At 47.6% G+C, this 17,114-nt stretch overlaps 1 protein-coding gene across 1 annotated transcript in view; it reads left to right on the top strand.

Moving 5' to 3' along the window:
* Positions 1-15,606, top strand: part of LOC146855203 (glioma pathogenesis-related protein 1-like) — a 1,108,037-nt gene extending 1,092,431 nt beyond the window's left edge. Inside the window, exon 5 of the mRNA XM_085651093.1 lies at positions 15,377-15,606. Coding sequence (XP_085507219.1) covers positions 15,377-15,606 — 230 coding nt within the window. The remainder of the gene's footprint in view (positions 1-15,376) is intronic.
* Positions 15,607-17,114: the final 1,508 nt, after the last annotated feature.

Genomic DNA, 17,114 nt, shown 5'->3' with positions numbered 1-17,114 from the left:
CTGCATGAATGTCCAGTACTGCTTGAATGTCCAGTGCTGCATTAATGTCCAGTGCTGCATAAATGTCCAGTGCTGCATGGGTGTCCAGTGCTGCATGGATGTCCAGTACTGCATGGAGGCGCAGTACTGCATGTATGCCAATGTTGATTGGATCGTTATCCAGTACTACATGGATGTCCAGTGCTGGATGTATGTCCAGTACTGCATGAATGTCCACTTCTGTATGAATTTCCAGTAATGTCCAGTACTGCTTGAATGTCCAGTGCTGCATTAATGTCCAGTGCTGCATGAATGCCCAATGAATGGCCAGTGCTGCATGAATGCCTAGTGCTGCATGGATGTCCAGCGCTGCATGGATGTCCAGCGCTGCATGGATGTCCAGTGCTGCATGGATGTCTAGTACTGCATGGAGGCCCAGTACTGCATGAATGCCCAATGCTGATTGGATGGATATCCAGTACTACATGGATGTCCAGTGCTGGATGTATGTTCAGTACTGCATGAATGTCCACTTCTGTATGAATGTCCAGTACTGCATGAATGTCCAGTACTGCATGAATGTCCAGTGCTGTATGACTGCCCAATGAATGTCCAGTGATGCATGCATGTCCAGTGCTGCATGAATGTCCACTGCTGCATGAATGTCTAGTGCTGCATAAATGTCCAGTGCTGCATGAATGCCCAGTGCTGCATGAATGCCTAATGAATGTCCAGTGCTGCATGAATGCCCTGTACTGCATGAATGTCCAGTGCTGCATGGATGTCCAGTGCTGTATGGATGTCCAGTGCTGCATGGATTTCCAGTGTTGCATGAATGTCCAGTACTGTATGGATGTCCAGTACTGCATGGCTGCCCAATACTGCATGGGTGCCCAGTGCTGCTTGGATGGATGTCCAGTACTACATGGATGTCCAGTGCTGGATGGATGTCCAGTACAGCATAAATGTCCAGCACTGCATGAATGTCCAGTACTGCATGAATGTCCAGTGCTCCCTGAATGCCCAATGCTGCATGGATGCCCAGTGTTGCATGAGTGCCCAGTACTGCATGGAAGCCCAGTACTGCATGAATGTCCAATGTTGATTTGATGGATATCCAGTACTACATGGATGTCCAGTGCTGGATGTATGTCCAGTACTGCATGAATGTCCACTTCTGTATGAATGTCCAGTAATGTCCAGTACTGCTTGAATTTCCAGTGCTGCATTAATGTGCAGTGCTGCATTAATGTCCAGTGCTGCATGAATGCCCAATTAATGTCCAGTGCTGCATGAATGCCTAGTGCTGAATAAATGTCCAGTGCTGCATGGATGTCCAGTGCTGCATGGATGTCCAGTGCAGCATGGATGTCCACTGCTGCATGGATGTCCAGTACTGCATGGAGGCCCATTACTGCATGAATGCCCAATGCTGATTGGATGGATATCCAATACTACATGGATGTCCAGTGCTGGATGTATGTTCAGTACTGCATGAATGTCCACGTCTGTATGAATGTCCAGTACTGCATGAATGTCCAGTGCTGCATTAATGTCCAGCGCTGCATGAATTTCCAGTACTGCATGGCTGTCCAGTGCTGCATGGATGTCCAGTACTGCATGAATGTCCAGTATGGCATGAATGCCTAGTGCTGCATGAATGTCCAGTACTGCTTGAATGTCCAGTGCTGCATTAATGTCCAGTGCTGCATAAATGTCCAGTGCTGCATGGGCATCCAGTGCTGAATGGATGTCCACTGCTGCATGGATGTCCAGTACTGCATGGAGGCACACTACTGCATGAATGCCCAATGTTGATTGGATGGATATCCAGTACTACATGGATGTCCAGTTCAGGATGTATGTCCAGTACTGCATGAATGTCCACTTCTGTATGAATTTCCAGTAATGTCCAGTACTGCTTGAATGTACAGTGCTGCATTCATGTCCAGTGCTGTATTAATGTCCAGTGCTGCATGAAGGCCCAATGAATGGCCAGTGCTGCATGAATGCCTAGTGCTGCATAAATGTCCAGTGCTGCATGGACGTCCACTGCTGCATGGATGTCCACTACTGCATGGATGTCCAGTACTGCATGGAGGCCCAGTACTGCATGAATGCCCAATGCTGATTGGATGGATATCCAGTACTACATGGATGTCCAGTGCTGGATGTATGTTCAGTACTGCATGACTGTCCACTTCTGTATGAATGTCCAGTACTGCATGAATGTCCAGTGCTGCATGACTGCCCAATGAATGTCCAGTGTTGCATGAATGCCCAGTGCTGCATGAATGTCCACTGCTGCATGGATGTCCAGTACTGCATGACTGTCCAGTGCTGCATGAATGTCCACTGCTGCATGAATGTCCAGTGTTGCATAAATATCCAGTGCAGCATGAAAGCCCAGTGCTGCATGAATGCCTAATGAATGTCCAGTGCTGCATGAATGCACAGTACTGCATGAATGTCCAGTGCTGCCTGGATGTTCAGTGCTGTATGGATGTCCAGTGCTGCATGGATTTTCAGTGCTGCATGGATGTCCAGTACTGTATGGATGTCCAGTACTGCAAGGCTGCCCAGTACTGCATGGATGCCCAGTGCTGCTTGGGTGGATGTCCATTACTACATGCATTTCCAGTGCTGGATGCTTGTCCAGTACTGCATAAATGTCCGACACTGCATGAATTTCCAGTACTGCATGAATGTCCTGTGCTCCCTGAATGCCCAATGCTGCATGGATGCCCAGTGTTGCATGAGTGCCCAGTACTGCATGGAGGCCAAGTACTGCATGAATGCCCAATGTTGATTGGATGGATATCCAGTACTACATGGATGTCCAGTGCTGGATGTATGTCCAGTACTGCATGAATGTCCACTTCTGTATGAATGTCCAGTAATGTCCAGTACTGCTTGAATGTCCAGTGTTGCATTGATGTCCAGTGCTGCATTAATGTCCAGTGCTGCATGAATATCCAGTGCTGCATGAATGTCCTGTGCTGCATGAATGCCCAATGAATATCAAGTGCTGCATGAATGCCTAGAGCTGCATAAATATCAAATGCAGCATGGGTGTCCAGTGCTGCATGGATGTCCAGTGCTGCATGGATGTCGAGTACTGTATGGATGTCCAGTACTGCATGAATGCCCAGTGCTGCTTGGATGGATGTCCAGTACTACATGGATGTCCAGTGCTGGATGTATGTCCAGTACTGCATGAATGTCCAGTACTGCATGAATGTCCAGCGCTGCATGAATGCCCAATGAATGTCCAGTGCTGCATGAATGCACAGTTCTGCATGAATGTCCAGTGCTGCATGAATGTCCAGTACAGCATGGATGATTAGTGCTGCATGGATGTCCAGTACTGCATGAATTTCCAGTACGGCATGATTGCCCAGTGCTGCATGAATGTCCAATACTGCATGAATGTCCAGTGCTGCATGAATGCCAATGAATCAGTGCAGCGACCCTCATCCGTCATGGGACAGTCGCCCTCCAGAAGCTGGCCTTCCTTGAAGCCTCCCGGAGCCCGTGGCTGCAGATCCAAGCTACACCTCTTTCCACTTCAAGCACCCAACATTGAAGGGCTCTTTCCTTTGAGGTCCCTGGTCACTGTGCCGTGGCCCAGACTCTGTCCCCTCTGCTTTCAGGTTCTTCTCTACAAACTCTACAACTTCATTCTTCACGGCATCATCAACGCTTTTGGCTAGCAGCAGTTTTGTACATTTTCCCAGTGAAAATCAGCCCGCGACCCGACATCGAAAACGACCTATGCACCCGGCTTCCCTGGGGCAGGTAACAGTGGTACCTCGGTACTCTCGTGGTAGTGGGCTCCTCAAAAGCTTGACCCTAAGTTTTTAACTTTGAACTCCTGCTAGAAGTGTCTTTAATCAGTTTAAATCAAGCAGCGACATTCTCCATAGGATATAATAGAGATCCCGATAGCAGCTATTTCCACTGCACGCGCCTCCCGTGGGTCCCCTTCCTCATAACCTGGGGTGGATTCTTAAGGGGCCAGCGATCCTAAATGTTATGTTATGTTATGTTATGTTAGTGCTATTTGTATTGCGCACGGCTGCTCCAGCGAAGGAGCGTCCCGGCGCACCGACAAGGTGGCGAACACAACACAACTGGGGAACAGAAATAATTATTAAGAAATTGGGGAGTGAAGGATTTAACAAAGCTCAGAAAATAAATGAGTTTTAGCGGCCTTGCGGAAGGAGAGCAGGTCACCAAAGGTCCGGAGTTTCAAAGGGAGAGCGTTCCAGAGTGCGGCTGCCCTAGGCATTGTCCGTAGAATTGTCGTGGTTCTTATACCACTTTTCTAATATATGGTTTGGTCCCCCCCTGGGGCCCTATGATTCCAGTGCTAGTTATTGTATCTGTCAATGCTTGTTTGAATTGTAACTTTGCCTTTAGCCTCATAAAGAGACTTGTGGGATTCTGTCTAGAATAAATACATATATTTTATATGTATACACCTGTGTGGACTACTCTTTCATTTGGTCATTCAAGAGGTTATCTATGGTAAAACAATAAGCTTAACACTCCTTCAAGACTTAGCATGAATGCTGCTCTCCACAGCTACCACTAGGATAGCTTTCTTTAAAGGTTGTCTTTTAAACCTATCACCTTAAGAGTTGAATTGGACTGGTGCAAGGTGGCCACTATAACTAGTGACCAGCATATGCCAGGCCAACTTCTCACACCATTGCTGCATGAATGCCCAATGAATGTCCAGTGCTGCATGAATGCCCAGTGCTGCATAGATGCCCAGTACTTCATGGATGCCCAATGCTGCTTGGATGGATGTCGATTACTACATGGATGCCAGTGCTGAATGGATGTCCAGTACTGCATGGATGTCCAGTGCTGCATGGATGTCCAGTGCTGTATGGATTTCCAGTGCTTCATGGATGTCCAGTACTGCATGGATGTCCAGTACTGCATGGATTCCCAGTGCTGCTTGGATGGATGTCCATTACTACATGGATTTCCAGTGCTGGATGCTTGTCCAGTACTGCATAAATGTCCAACACTGCATGAATGTCCAGTACTGCATGAATGTCCAGTGCTGCATGAAAGCCCAGTGCTGCATGAATGCCCAATGCTGCATGGATGTCCAGTGCTGGATGTATGTCCAGTACTGCATGGATGTCCAGTGCTGCATGGATGTCGAGTACTGTATGGTTGATCAGTACTGCATGAATGCCCAGTGCTGCTTGGATGGATGTCCAGTACTACATGGATGTCCAGTGCTGGATTTATGTCCAGTACTGCATGAATGTCCAGCGCTGCATGAATGCCCAATGAATGTCCAGTGCTGCATGAATGCACAGTTCTGCATGAATGTCCAGTGCTGCATTAATGTCCAGTACAGCATGAATGATCAGTGCTGCATGGATGTCCAGTACTGCATGAATGTCCAGCACGGCATGAATGCCCAGTGCTGCATGAATGCCCAATACTGCATGCATGTCCAGTGCTGCATGAATGCCCAATGAATCAGTGCTTTATAAATACCAAGTGCTGCATACATTTTCAGTTCTGCATGGGTGTCCAGTGCTGCATGGATGTCCAGTACTGTACAGATGTCCAGTACTGCATGGATGCCCAGTACTGAATGAATGCCCAATGCTGCTGGGATGGATATCTAGTACTACATGTATGTCCAGCGCTGCATCAGTGTCCAGTGCTGAATGAATGTCCACTGCTGCATGAATGTCCAGTACTGCATGAATGTCCAGTATGCATAAATGCCCAGTGCTGCATGGATGCCCAGTACTTCATGGATGCCCAATGCTGCTTGGATGGATGTCCATTACTACATGGATGCCAGTGCTGGATGGATGTCCAGTACTGCATGGATGTCCAGTGCTGCATGGATTTCCAGTGCTGCATGGATTTCCAATGCTTCATGGATGTCCAGTACTGCATGGATGCCCAGTACTGCATGGATGCCCAGTACTGCATGGATGCCCAGTGCTGCTTGAATGGATGTCCATTACTACATGGATTTACAGTGCTGGATGCTTGTCCAGTACTGCATGCATGTCCAACACTACATGAATGTCCAGTACTGCATGAATGTCCAGTGCTGCATGAAAGCCCAGTGCTGCATGAATGCCCAATGCTGCATGGATGTACAGTGCTGGATGTATGTCCAGTACTGCATGGATGTCCAGTACTGCATGGATGCTGAGTACTGAATGAATGCCCAATGCTGCTTGGATGGATGTCCAGTACTACATGGATGTCCAGTGCTGGATGTATGTCCAGTACTGCATGAATGTCCAGTACTGCATAAATATCCAATGCTGCATGAATGCCCAATGAATGTCCAGTGCTGCATGGATGTCCAGTACTGCATGGATGTCCAGTGCTGCATGGATGTCCAGTACTGCATGAATGTCCAGTATGGCATGAATGCCTAGTGCTGCATGAATGCCCAGCACTGCTTGAATGTCCAGTGCTGCATTAATGTCCAGTGCTGCATAAATGCCCAGTGCTGCATGGGTGTCCAGTGCTGCATGGATGTCCACTGCTGCATGGATGTCCAGTACTGCATGGAGGCGCACTACTGCATGAATGCCCAATGTTGATTGGATGATTATCCAGTACTACATGGATTTCCAGTGCTGGATGTATGTCCACTACTGCATGAATGTCCCCTTCTGTATGAATTTCCAGTAATGTCCAGTACTGCTTGAATGTCCAGTGCTGCATTAATGTCCAGTGCTGCATGAATGCCCAATGAATGGCCAGTGCTGCATGAATGCCTAGTGCTGCATAAATGTCCAGTGCTGCATGGATGTCCAGTGCTACATGGATGCCTAGTACTGCATGGAGGCCCAGTACTGCATGAATGCCCAATGCTGATTGGATGGATATCCAGTACTACATGGATGTCCAGTACTGGATGTATGTTCAGTACTGCATGAATGTCCACTTCTGTATGAATGTCCAGTACTGCATGAATGTCCAGTACTGCATGAATGTCCAGTGCTGCAGGACTGCCCAATGAATGTCCAGTGCTGCATGCATGTCCAGTGCTGCATGAATGTCCAGTGCTGCATGAATGTCCAGTGCTGCATAAATGTCCAGTGCTGCATGAATGTCCAGTGCTGCATGAATGCCTAATGAATGTCCAGTGCTGCATGAATGCCCAGTACTGCATGAATGTCCAGTGCTGCATGGATGTCCAGTGCTGTATGGATGTCCAGTGTTGCATGCATTTCCTGTGCTGCATGGATGTCCAGTACTGTATGGATGTCCAGTACTGCATGAATGCCCAATACTGCATGGGTGCCAGTGCTGCTTGGATGGATGTCCAGTACTACATGGATGTCCAGTGCTGGATGGATGTCCAGTACAGCATAAATGTCCAGCACTGCATGAATGTCCAGTACTGCATGAATGTCCAGTGCTCCCTGAAAGCCCAATGCTGCATGGATGCCCAGTGTTGCATCAGTGCCCAGTACTGCATGGAGACCCAGTACTGCATGAATATCCAATGTTGTTTGGATGGATATCCAGTACTACATAGATGTCCAGTGCTGGATGTATGGCCAGTACTGCATGAATGTCCACTTCTGTATGAATGTCCAGTAATGTCCAGTACTGCTTGAATGTCAAGTGCTGCATTAATGTCCAGTGCTGCATTAATGTCCAGTGCTGCATGAATGCCTAGTGCTGCATAAATGTCCAGTGCTGCATGGATGTCCAGTGCTGCATGGATGTCCAGTGCAGCATGGATGTCCACTGCTGCATGGATGTCCAGTACTGCATGGAGGCCCAGTACTGCATGAATGCCCAATGCTGATTGGATAGATATCCAGTACTATATGGATGTCCAGTGCTGGATGTATGTTCAGTACTGCATGAATGTCCACTTCTGTATGAATGTCCAGTACTGCATGAATGTCCAGTGCTGCATGACTGCCCAATGAATGTCCAGTGCTGCATGAATGCCCAGTGCTGCATGAATGTCCACTGCTGCATGGATGTCCAGTACTGCATGCATGTCCAGTGCTGCATGAATGTCGACTGCTGCATGAATGTCCAGTGTTGCATAAATGTCCAGTGCTGCATGAATGCCCAGTGCTGCATGAATGTCCACTGCTGCATGGATGTCCAGTTCTGCATGCATGTCCAGTGCTGCATGAAAGTCCACTGCTGCACGAATGTCCAGTGTTGCAAAAATATCCAGTGCTGCATGAATGCCCAGTACTGCCTGAATGTCCAGTGCTGCATGGATGTCCAGTGCTGTATGGATGTCCAGTGCTGCATGGATTTCCAGTGCTGCATGGATGTCCAGTACTGTATGGATGTCCAGTACTGCATGGCTGCCCAATACTGCATGGGTGCCCAGTGCTGCTTGGATGGATGCCCAGTACTACATGGATGTCCAGTGCTAGATGGATGTCCAGTGCTCCCTGAATGCCCAATGCTGCATGTATGCCCAGTGTTGCATGAGTGCCCAGTACTGCATGGAGGCCCAGTACTGCATGAATGCCCAATGTTGATTGGATGGATATCCAGTACTACATGGATGTCCAGTGCTGGATGTATGTCCGGTACTGCATGAATGTCCACTTCTGTATGAATTTCCAGTAATGTCCAGTACTGCTTGAATGTACAGTGCTGCATTCATGTCCAGTGCTGCATTAATGTCAAGTGCTGCATGAATGCCCAATGAATGGCCAGTGCTGCATGAATGCCTAGTGCTGCATGGATGTCCAGTGCTGCATGGACGTCCAGTGCTGCATGGATGTCCAGTGCTGCATGGATGTCTAGTACTGCATGGAGGCCCAGTACTGCATGAATGCCCAATGCTGATTGGATGGATATCCAGTACTACATGGATGTCCAGTGCTGGATGGATGTCCAGTACTGCATGAATGTCCACTTCTGTATGAATGTCCAGTAATGTTCAGCACTGCTTGAATGTCCAGTGCTGCATTAATGTCCAGTGCTGCATTAATGTCCAGTGTTGCATGAATTTCCAGTGCTGTATGAATGTCCAGTGCTGCATGAATGCCCAATGAATATCAAGTGCTGCATGAATGACTAGAGCTGCATAAATATCAAATGCAGCATGGGTGTCCAGTGCTGCATGGATGTCCAGTGCTGCATGGATGTCGAGTACTGTATGGATGTCCAGTACTGCATGAATGCCCAGTGCTGCTTGGATTGATGTCCAGTACTACATGGATGTCCAGTGCTGGATGTATGTCCAGTACTGCATGAATGTCCAGTAGTGCATGAATGTCCAGCGCTGCATGAATGCCCAATGAATGTCCAGTGCTGCATGAATATCCAGTGCTGCATGAATGTCCAGTACAGCATGGATAATCAGTGCTGCATGGATGTCCAGTACTGCATGAATGTCCAGTATGACATGAATGCCCAGTGCTGCATGAATGTCCCATACAGCATGAATGTCCAGTGCTGCATGAATGCCCAATGAATCAGTGCTTTATAAATGCCAAGTGCTGCATACATGTCCAGTACTGTACAGATGTACAGTACTGCATGGATGCCCAGTACTGAATGAATGCCCAATGCTGCTGGGATGGATATCCAGTAGTACATGTATGTCCAGTGCTGCATGGGTGTCCAGTGCTGCATAAATGTCCAGTACTGCATGAATGTCCAGTACACATAAATGTCCAGTGCTGCATGAATGCCCAATGAATGTCCAGTGCTGCATGAATGCCCAGTGCTGCATGGATGCCCAGTACTTCATGGATGGCCAGTGCTGCTTGGATGGATGTCCATTACTACATGGATGCCAGTGCTGGATTGATGTCCAGTACTGCATGGATGTCCAGTGCTGCATTTATTTCCAGTGCTTCATGGATGTCCAGTACTGCATGGATGCCCAGTACTGCATGGATGCCCAGTGCTGCTTGGATGGGTGTCCATTACTACATGGATTTCCAGTGCTGGATGCTTGTCCAGTACTGCATAAATGTCCAGCACTGCATGACTGTCCAGTACTGCATGAATGCCCAGTGCTGCATGAATGCCCAATGCTGCATGGATGTCCAGTGCTGGATGTATGTCCAGTACTGCATGGATGTCCAGTACTGTATGGATGTCCAGTACTGCATGGATGCTGAGTACTGAATGAATGCCCAATGCTGCTTGGATGGATGTCCAGTACTACATGAATGTCCAGTGCTGGATGTATATCCAGTACTGCATGAATGTCCAGTACTGCATGAATGTCCAGTGCTGCATGAATGCCCAATGAATGTCCAGTGCTGCATGAATGTCCAGTACTGCATGGATGTCCAGTGCTGCATGGATGTCCAGTGCTGCATGGATGTCCAGTACTGCATGAATGTCCAGTATGGCATGAATGCCTAGTGCTGCATGAATGTCCAGTACTGCTTGAATGTCCAGTGCTGCATTAATGTCCAGTGCTGCATTAATGTCCAGTGCTGCATGAATGTCCAGTACTGCATGGATGTCCAGTACTGCATGGATGTCCAGTGCTCCATGAATGTCCAGTATGACATGAATGCCTAGTGCTGCATAAATGTCTAGTACTGCTTGAATGTCAAGTGCTGCATTAATGTCCAGTGCTGCATAATGTCCAGTGCTGCATGGGTGTCCAGTGCTGCATGGATGTCCAGTACTGCACGGAGGCGCAGTACTGCATGAATGCCCAATGTTGATTGGATGGATACCCAGTACTACATGGATGTCCAGTGCTAGATGTATGTCCAGTACTGCATGAATGTCCACTTCTGTATACATTTCCAGTAATGTCCAGTACTGCTTGAATGTCCAGTGCTGCATTAATGTCCAGTGCTGCATGAATGCCCAATGAATGGCCAGTGCTGCATGAATGCCTAGTGCTGCATAAATGTCCAGTGCTGCATGGATGTCCTGTGCTGCATGGATGTCCAGTGCAGCATGGATGTCTAGTACTGCATGGAGGCCCAGTACTGCATGAATGCCCAATGCTGATTGGATGGATATCCAGTACTATATGGATGTCCAGTGCTGGATGTATGTTCGGTACTCTATGAATGTCCACTTCTGTATGAATGTCCAGTACTGCATGAATGTCTAGTACTGCATGAATGTCAACTGATGCATGACTGCCCAATGAATGTCCAGTGCTGCATGCATGTCCAGTGCTGCATAAATGTCCACTGCTGCATGAATGTCCAGTGCTGCATAAATGTCCAGTGCTGCATGAATGTCCAGTGCTGCATGAATGTCCAGTGCTGCATGGATGTCCAGTACTGCATGAATGTCCAGTATGGCATGAATGCCTAGTGCTGCATGAATGTACAGTACTGCTTGAATGTCCAGTGCTGCATTAATGTCCAGTGCTGCATTAATGTCCAGTGCTGCATGAATGTCCAGTACTGCATGGATGTCCAGTGCTGCATGGATGTCCAGTACTGCATGAATGTCCAGTATAGCATGAATGCCTAGTGCTGCATGAATGTCCAGTACTGCTTGAATGTCCAGTGCTGCATTAATGTCCAGTGCTGCATAAGTGTCCAGTGCTGCATAGGTGTCCAGTGCTGCATGGATGTCCACTGCTGCATTCATGTCCAGTACTGCACGGAGGTGCAGTACTGCATGAATGCCCAATGTTGATTGGACGGATATCCAGTACTACATGGATGTCCAGTGCTGGATGTATGTCCAGTACTCCATGAATGTCCAGTAATGTCCAGTACTGCTTGAATGTCCAGTGCTGCATGAATGCCCTGTACTGCATGAATGTCCAGTGCTGCATGGATGTCCGGTGCTGTATGGATGTCCAGTGCTGCATGGATTTCCAGTGCTGCATGGATGTCCAGTACTGTATGGATATCCAGTACTGCATGGCTGCCCAATACTACATGGGTGCCCAGTGCTGCTTGGATGGATGTCCAGTACTACATGGATGTTCAGTGCTGGATGGATGTCCAGTACAGCATAAATGTCCAACACTGCATGAATGTCCAGAACTGCATGAATGTCCAGTGCTCCCAGAATGCCCAATGCTGCATGGATGCCCAGTGTTGCATGAGTGCCCAGTACTGCATGGAGGCCCAGTACTGCATGAATGTCCAATGTTGATTGGATGGATATCCAGTACTACATGGATGTCCAGTGCTGGATGTATGTCCAGTACTCCATGAATGTCCAGTAATGTCCAGTACTGCTCGAATGTCCAGTGCTGCATTAATGTCCAGTGCTGCATGAATGCCCAATGAATGTCCAGTGCTGCATGAATGCCTAGTGCTGCATAAATATCCAGTGCTGCATGGATGTCCAGTGCTGCATGGATGTCCAGTGCAGCATGGATGTCTACTGCTGCATGGATGTCAAGTACTGCATGGAGGCCCAGTACTGCATGAATGCCCAATGCTGATTGGATGGATATTCAGTACTACATGGATGTCCAGTGCTGGATGTATGTTCAGTACTGCATGAATGGTCACTTCTGTATGAATGTCCAGTACTGCATGAATGCCCAGTACTGCATGAATGTCCAGTGCTGCATGACTGCCCAATGAATGTTCAGTGCTGCATGAATGCCCAGTGCTGCATTAATGTCCACTGCTGCATGGATGTCCAGTACTGCATGCATGTCCAGTGCTGCATGAATGTCTACTGCTGCATGAATGTCCAGTGTTGCATAAATGTCCAGTGCTGCATGAATGCCCAGTGCTGCATGCATGCCTAATGAATGTCCAGTGCTGCATGAATGCCCAGTACTGCATGAATGCCCAGTGCTGCATGGATGTCCAGTGCTGTATGGATGTCCAGTGCTGCATGGATTTCCAGTGCTGCATGGATGTCCAGTACTGTATGGATGTCCAGTACTGCATGGCTGCCCAATACTGCATGGGTGCCCAGTTCTGCTTGGATGGATGTCCAGTACTATATGGATGTCCAGTACTAGATGGATGTCCAGTACGTCATAAATGTCGAGCACTGCATGAATGTCCAGTACTGCATGAATGTCCAGTGCTCCCTGAATGCCCAATGCTGCATGGATGCCCAGTATTGCATGAGTGGCCAGTACTGCATGGAGGCCCAGTACTGCATGAATGCCCAACGTTGATTGGATGGATATCCAGTACTACATGGATGTCGAGTGCTGGATGTATGTCCAGTACTGCATGAATGTCCACTTCTGTATGAATATCCAGTAATGTCCAGCACTACTTGAATGTCCAGTGCTGCATTAATGTCCAGTGCTGCATTAATGTCCAGTACTGCATGAATATCCAGTGCTGTATGAATGTCCAGTGCTGCATGAATGCCCAATGAATATCAAGTGCTGCATGAATGCCTAGAGCTGCATAAATATCAAATGCAGCATGGTGATTGGATGGATACCCAGTACTACATGGATGTCCAGTGCTGGATGTATGTTCAGTACTGCATGAATGTCCACTTCTGTATGAATGTCCAGTACTGCATGAATGTCTAGTACTGCATGAATGGCCAGTGCTGCATGACTGCCCAATGAATGTCCAGTGCTGCATGAATGCCCAGTACTGCATGAATGTCCACTGCTGCATGGATGTCCAGTGCTGCATGCATGTCCAGTGCTGCATAAATGTCCACTGCTGCATGAATGTCCAGTGCTGCATGAATGCCTAATGAATGTCCAGTGCTGCATGAATGCCCTGTACTGCATGAATGTCCAGTGCTGCATGGATGTCCAGTACTGCATGAATGTCCAGTATGGCATGAATGCCTAGTGCTGCATGAATGTCCAGTACTGCTTGAATGTCCAGTGCTGCATTAATGTCCAGTGCTGCATTAATGTCCAGTGCTGCATGAATGTCCAGTACTGCATGGATGTCCAGTGCTGCATGGATGTCCAGTACTGCATGAATGTCCAGTATGGCATGAATGCCTAGTGCTGCATGAATGTCCAGTACTGCTTGAATGTCCAGTGCTGCATTAATGTCCAGTGCTGCATTAATGTCCAGTGCTGCATGAATGTCCAGTACTGCATGGATGTCCAGTGCTGCATGGATGTCCAGTACTGCATGAATGTCCAGTATGGCATGAATGCCTAGTGCTGCATGAATGTCCAGTACTGCTTGAATGTCTAGTGCTGCATTAATGTCCAGTGCTGCATAAATGTCCAGTGCTGCATGGGTGTCCAGTGCTGCATGGATGTCCACTGCTGCATGGATGTCCAGTACTGCACGGAGGTGCAGTACTGCATGAATGCCCAATGTTGATTGGATGGATATCCAGTCCTACATGGATGTCCAGTGCTGGATGTATGTCCAGTACTGCATGAATGTCCACTTCTCTATGAATTTCCAGTAATATCCAGTACTGCTTGAATGTCCAGTGCTGCATTAATGTCCGGTGCTGCATGAATGCCCAATGAATGTACAGTGCTGCATGAATGCCTAGTGCTGCATAAATGTCCAGTGCTGCATGGATGTCCAGTGCTGCATGGATGTCCACTGCTGCATGGATGTCCAGTACTGCATTGAGGCCCAGTACTGCATGAATGCCCAATGCTGATTGGATGGATATCCAGTACTACATGGATGTCCAGTGCTGGATGTATGTTCAGTACTGCATGAATGTCCACTTCCGTATGAATGTCCAGTACTGCATGAATGCCCAGTACTGCATGGATGTCCAATGCTGTATGGATGTCCAGTGCTGCATGGATTTCCAGTGCTGCATGGATGTCCAGTACTGTATGGATGTCCAGTACTGCATGGCTGCCCAATACTGCATGGGTGCCCAGTGCTGCTTGGATGGATGTCCAGTACTACATGGATGTCCAGTGCTGGATGGATGTCCAGTACGGCATAAATGTCCAGCACTGCATGAATGGCCAGTACTGCATGAATGTCCAGTGCTCCCTGAATGCCCAATGCTGCATGGATGCCCAGTGTTGCATGAGTGCCCAGTACTGCATGGAGGCCCAGTACTGCATGAATGCCCAATGTTGATTGGATGGATATCCAGTACTACATGGATGTCCAGTGCTTGATGTATGTCCAGTACTGCATGATTGTCCACTTCTGTATGAATGTCCAGTAATGTCCAGCACTGCTTGAATGTCCAGTGCTGCATTATTGTCCAGTGCTGCATTAATGTCCAGTGCTGCATGAATATCCAGTGCTGTATGAATGTCCAGTGCTGCATGAATGCCCAATGAATATCAAGTGCTGCATGATTGCCTAGAGCTGCATAAATATCAAGTGCAGCATGGGTGTCCAGTGCTACATGGATGTCCAGTGCTGCATGGATGTCGAGTACTGTATGGATGTCCAGTACTGCATGAATGCCCAGTGCTGCTTGGATGGATGTCCAGTACTACATGGATGTCCAGTGCTGGATGTATGTCCAGTACTGCATGAATGTCCATTACTGCATGAATGTCCAGCACTGCATGAATGCCAAATGAATGTCCAGTTCTGCATGAATGTCCAGTTCTGCATGAATGCACAGTTCTGCATGAATGTCCAGTGCTGCTTGAATTTCCAGTACAGCATGGATGATCAGTGCTGCATGGATGTCCAGTACTTCATGAATGTCCAGTACAACATGAATTCCCAGTGCTGCATGAATGTGCCATGCTGCATGAATGTCCAGTGCTGCATGAATGCCCAATGAATCAGTGCTTTATAAATGCCAAGTGCTGCATACATGTCCAGTTCTGCATGGGTGTCCAGTGCTGCATGGATGTCCAGTACTGTACAGATGTACAGTACTGCATGGATGCCCAGTACTGAATAAACGCCCAATGCTGCTTGGATGGATATCCAGTACTACATGAATGTCCAGTGCTGCACGAATATGCAGTACTGCATGAATGTCCAGTGCTGCATGAATGCCTAGTGCTGCATAAATGTCCAGTGCTGCATGGATGTCCAGTGCTGCATGGATGTCCAGTGCAGCATGAATGTCTACTGCTGCATGGATGCCCAGTACTGCATGGAGGCCCAGTACTGCATGAATGCCCAATGCTGATTGGATGGATATCCAGTACTACATGGATGTCCAGTGCTGGATGTATGTTCAGTACTGCATGAATGTCCAATTTTTTTCAATTTTTCAATTTATTTTTTTTATTATGTTTTGGCACTCCAAAGAGGTCCACATAAAACAAGATACACAAATACAAATACACATTCTCAAAGTACAATTGACAGCTACAACATTTTCCACTGAACAAGATAATCAGCGACACATACCTCCATATTTCATCAATAAATAGCTAAAAAGCCTTTAAAAAAGTTACAAATATTGAAGCAAAACATTTCATTTGGAGGAATATATAAGGCCTGCAAAAAAGAATTCACATTGAGGATACCCAATTGCAAGCATATTGATCTTAACCACTTTGAACGAAGTGGACGCAATGCAGGACATATAAACAGTACATGAGAACGATCCTGAGCAGACATATTACAAAAGTTACATGTGGGAGAAGACCCATGCCATTTTGCCAAAAGAGTATTTAGGGGCAGCAAGTCCTGCCTTAGGAGGAACCAAAATCTCCGAACACCATGTGGTAGGTTCCAGGTGACATAGGGTTGGGCAAGCTTCATTGAGTATGTGTTAGCAAGGAGATCACCTCCCCTCTTTACTAGCATGGGCTTCTTGTCCAACATGAAGCAAAGAGCCCAAGAAGCCTGTTTCAAAAGAGATTTTAGCTGGGAAAGAGAAATAGTAAAAAGGGTACTCTCTTCCAATTCAAGAAGTGCCACAGCCTTTCTAAAATTCTTAACAATTTGGGAGTACTCTCTTAAGCTACCCAGCAATTCCCCCTTGAGAAGGGTTCTCAAAGTCCCCGTTTCTCCTCTAGCCAGGCTGGCAACCCATCGTACTAGAGCGGACAGGCCCTGCGCCCAACTGCTACGGAGACCGAATTCAAGTCTACAGGCAGCCACAGAACAGGCGGGGTTGAGAGAAGTTATAGACCTTAATAATTTTCCTTCTACCGTCTGTAGAAAACCCCAGTGCTTTAAGTCAACCAGTTCCATTCCATACAGGAGGGTTGATGGAATTTTTGCCCTATAGACCTCCAGTTAACAAGCAAAATGTCTTTTCCCTGTGGCGGAATAAAGGGCACTCAGACTTTTGCCTTGGGACAGGGCTTTACGGGAATTATTATCGAT

The sequence above is a fragment of the Triturus cristatus genome, chromosome 4_1 (genome assembly GCF_964204655.1).
Source record: "Triturus cristatus chromosome 4_1, aTriCri1.1, whole genome shotgun sequence".
NCBI lineage: Eukaryota > Metazoa > Chordata > Amphibia > Caudata > Salamandridae > Triturus > Triturus cristatus.
Note: the sequence above shows the minus strand (reverse complement) of the source record. Positions and strands in the feature narration are given on the sequence as shown.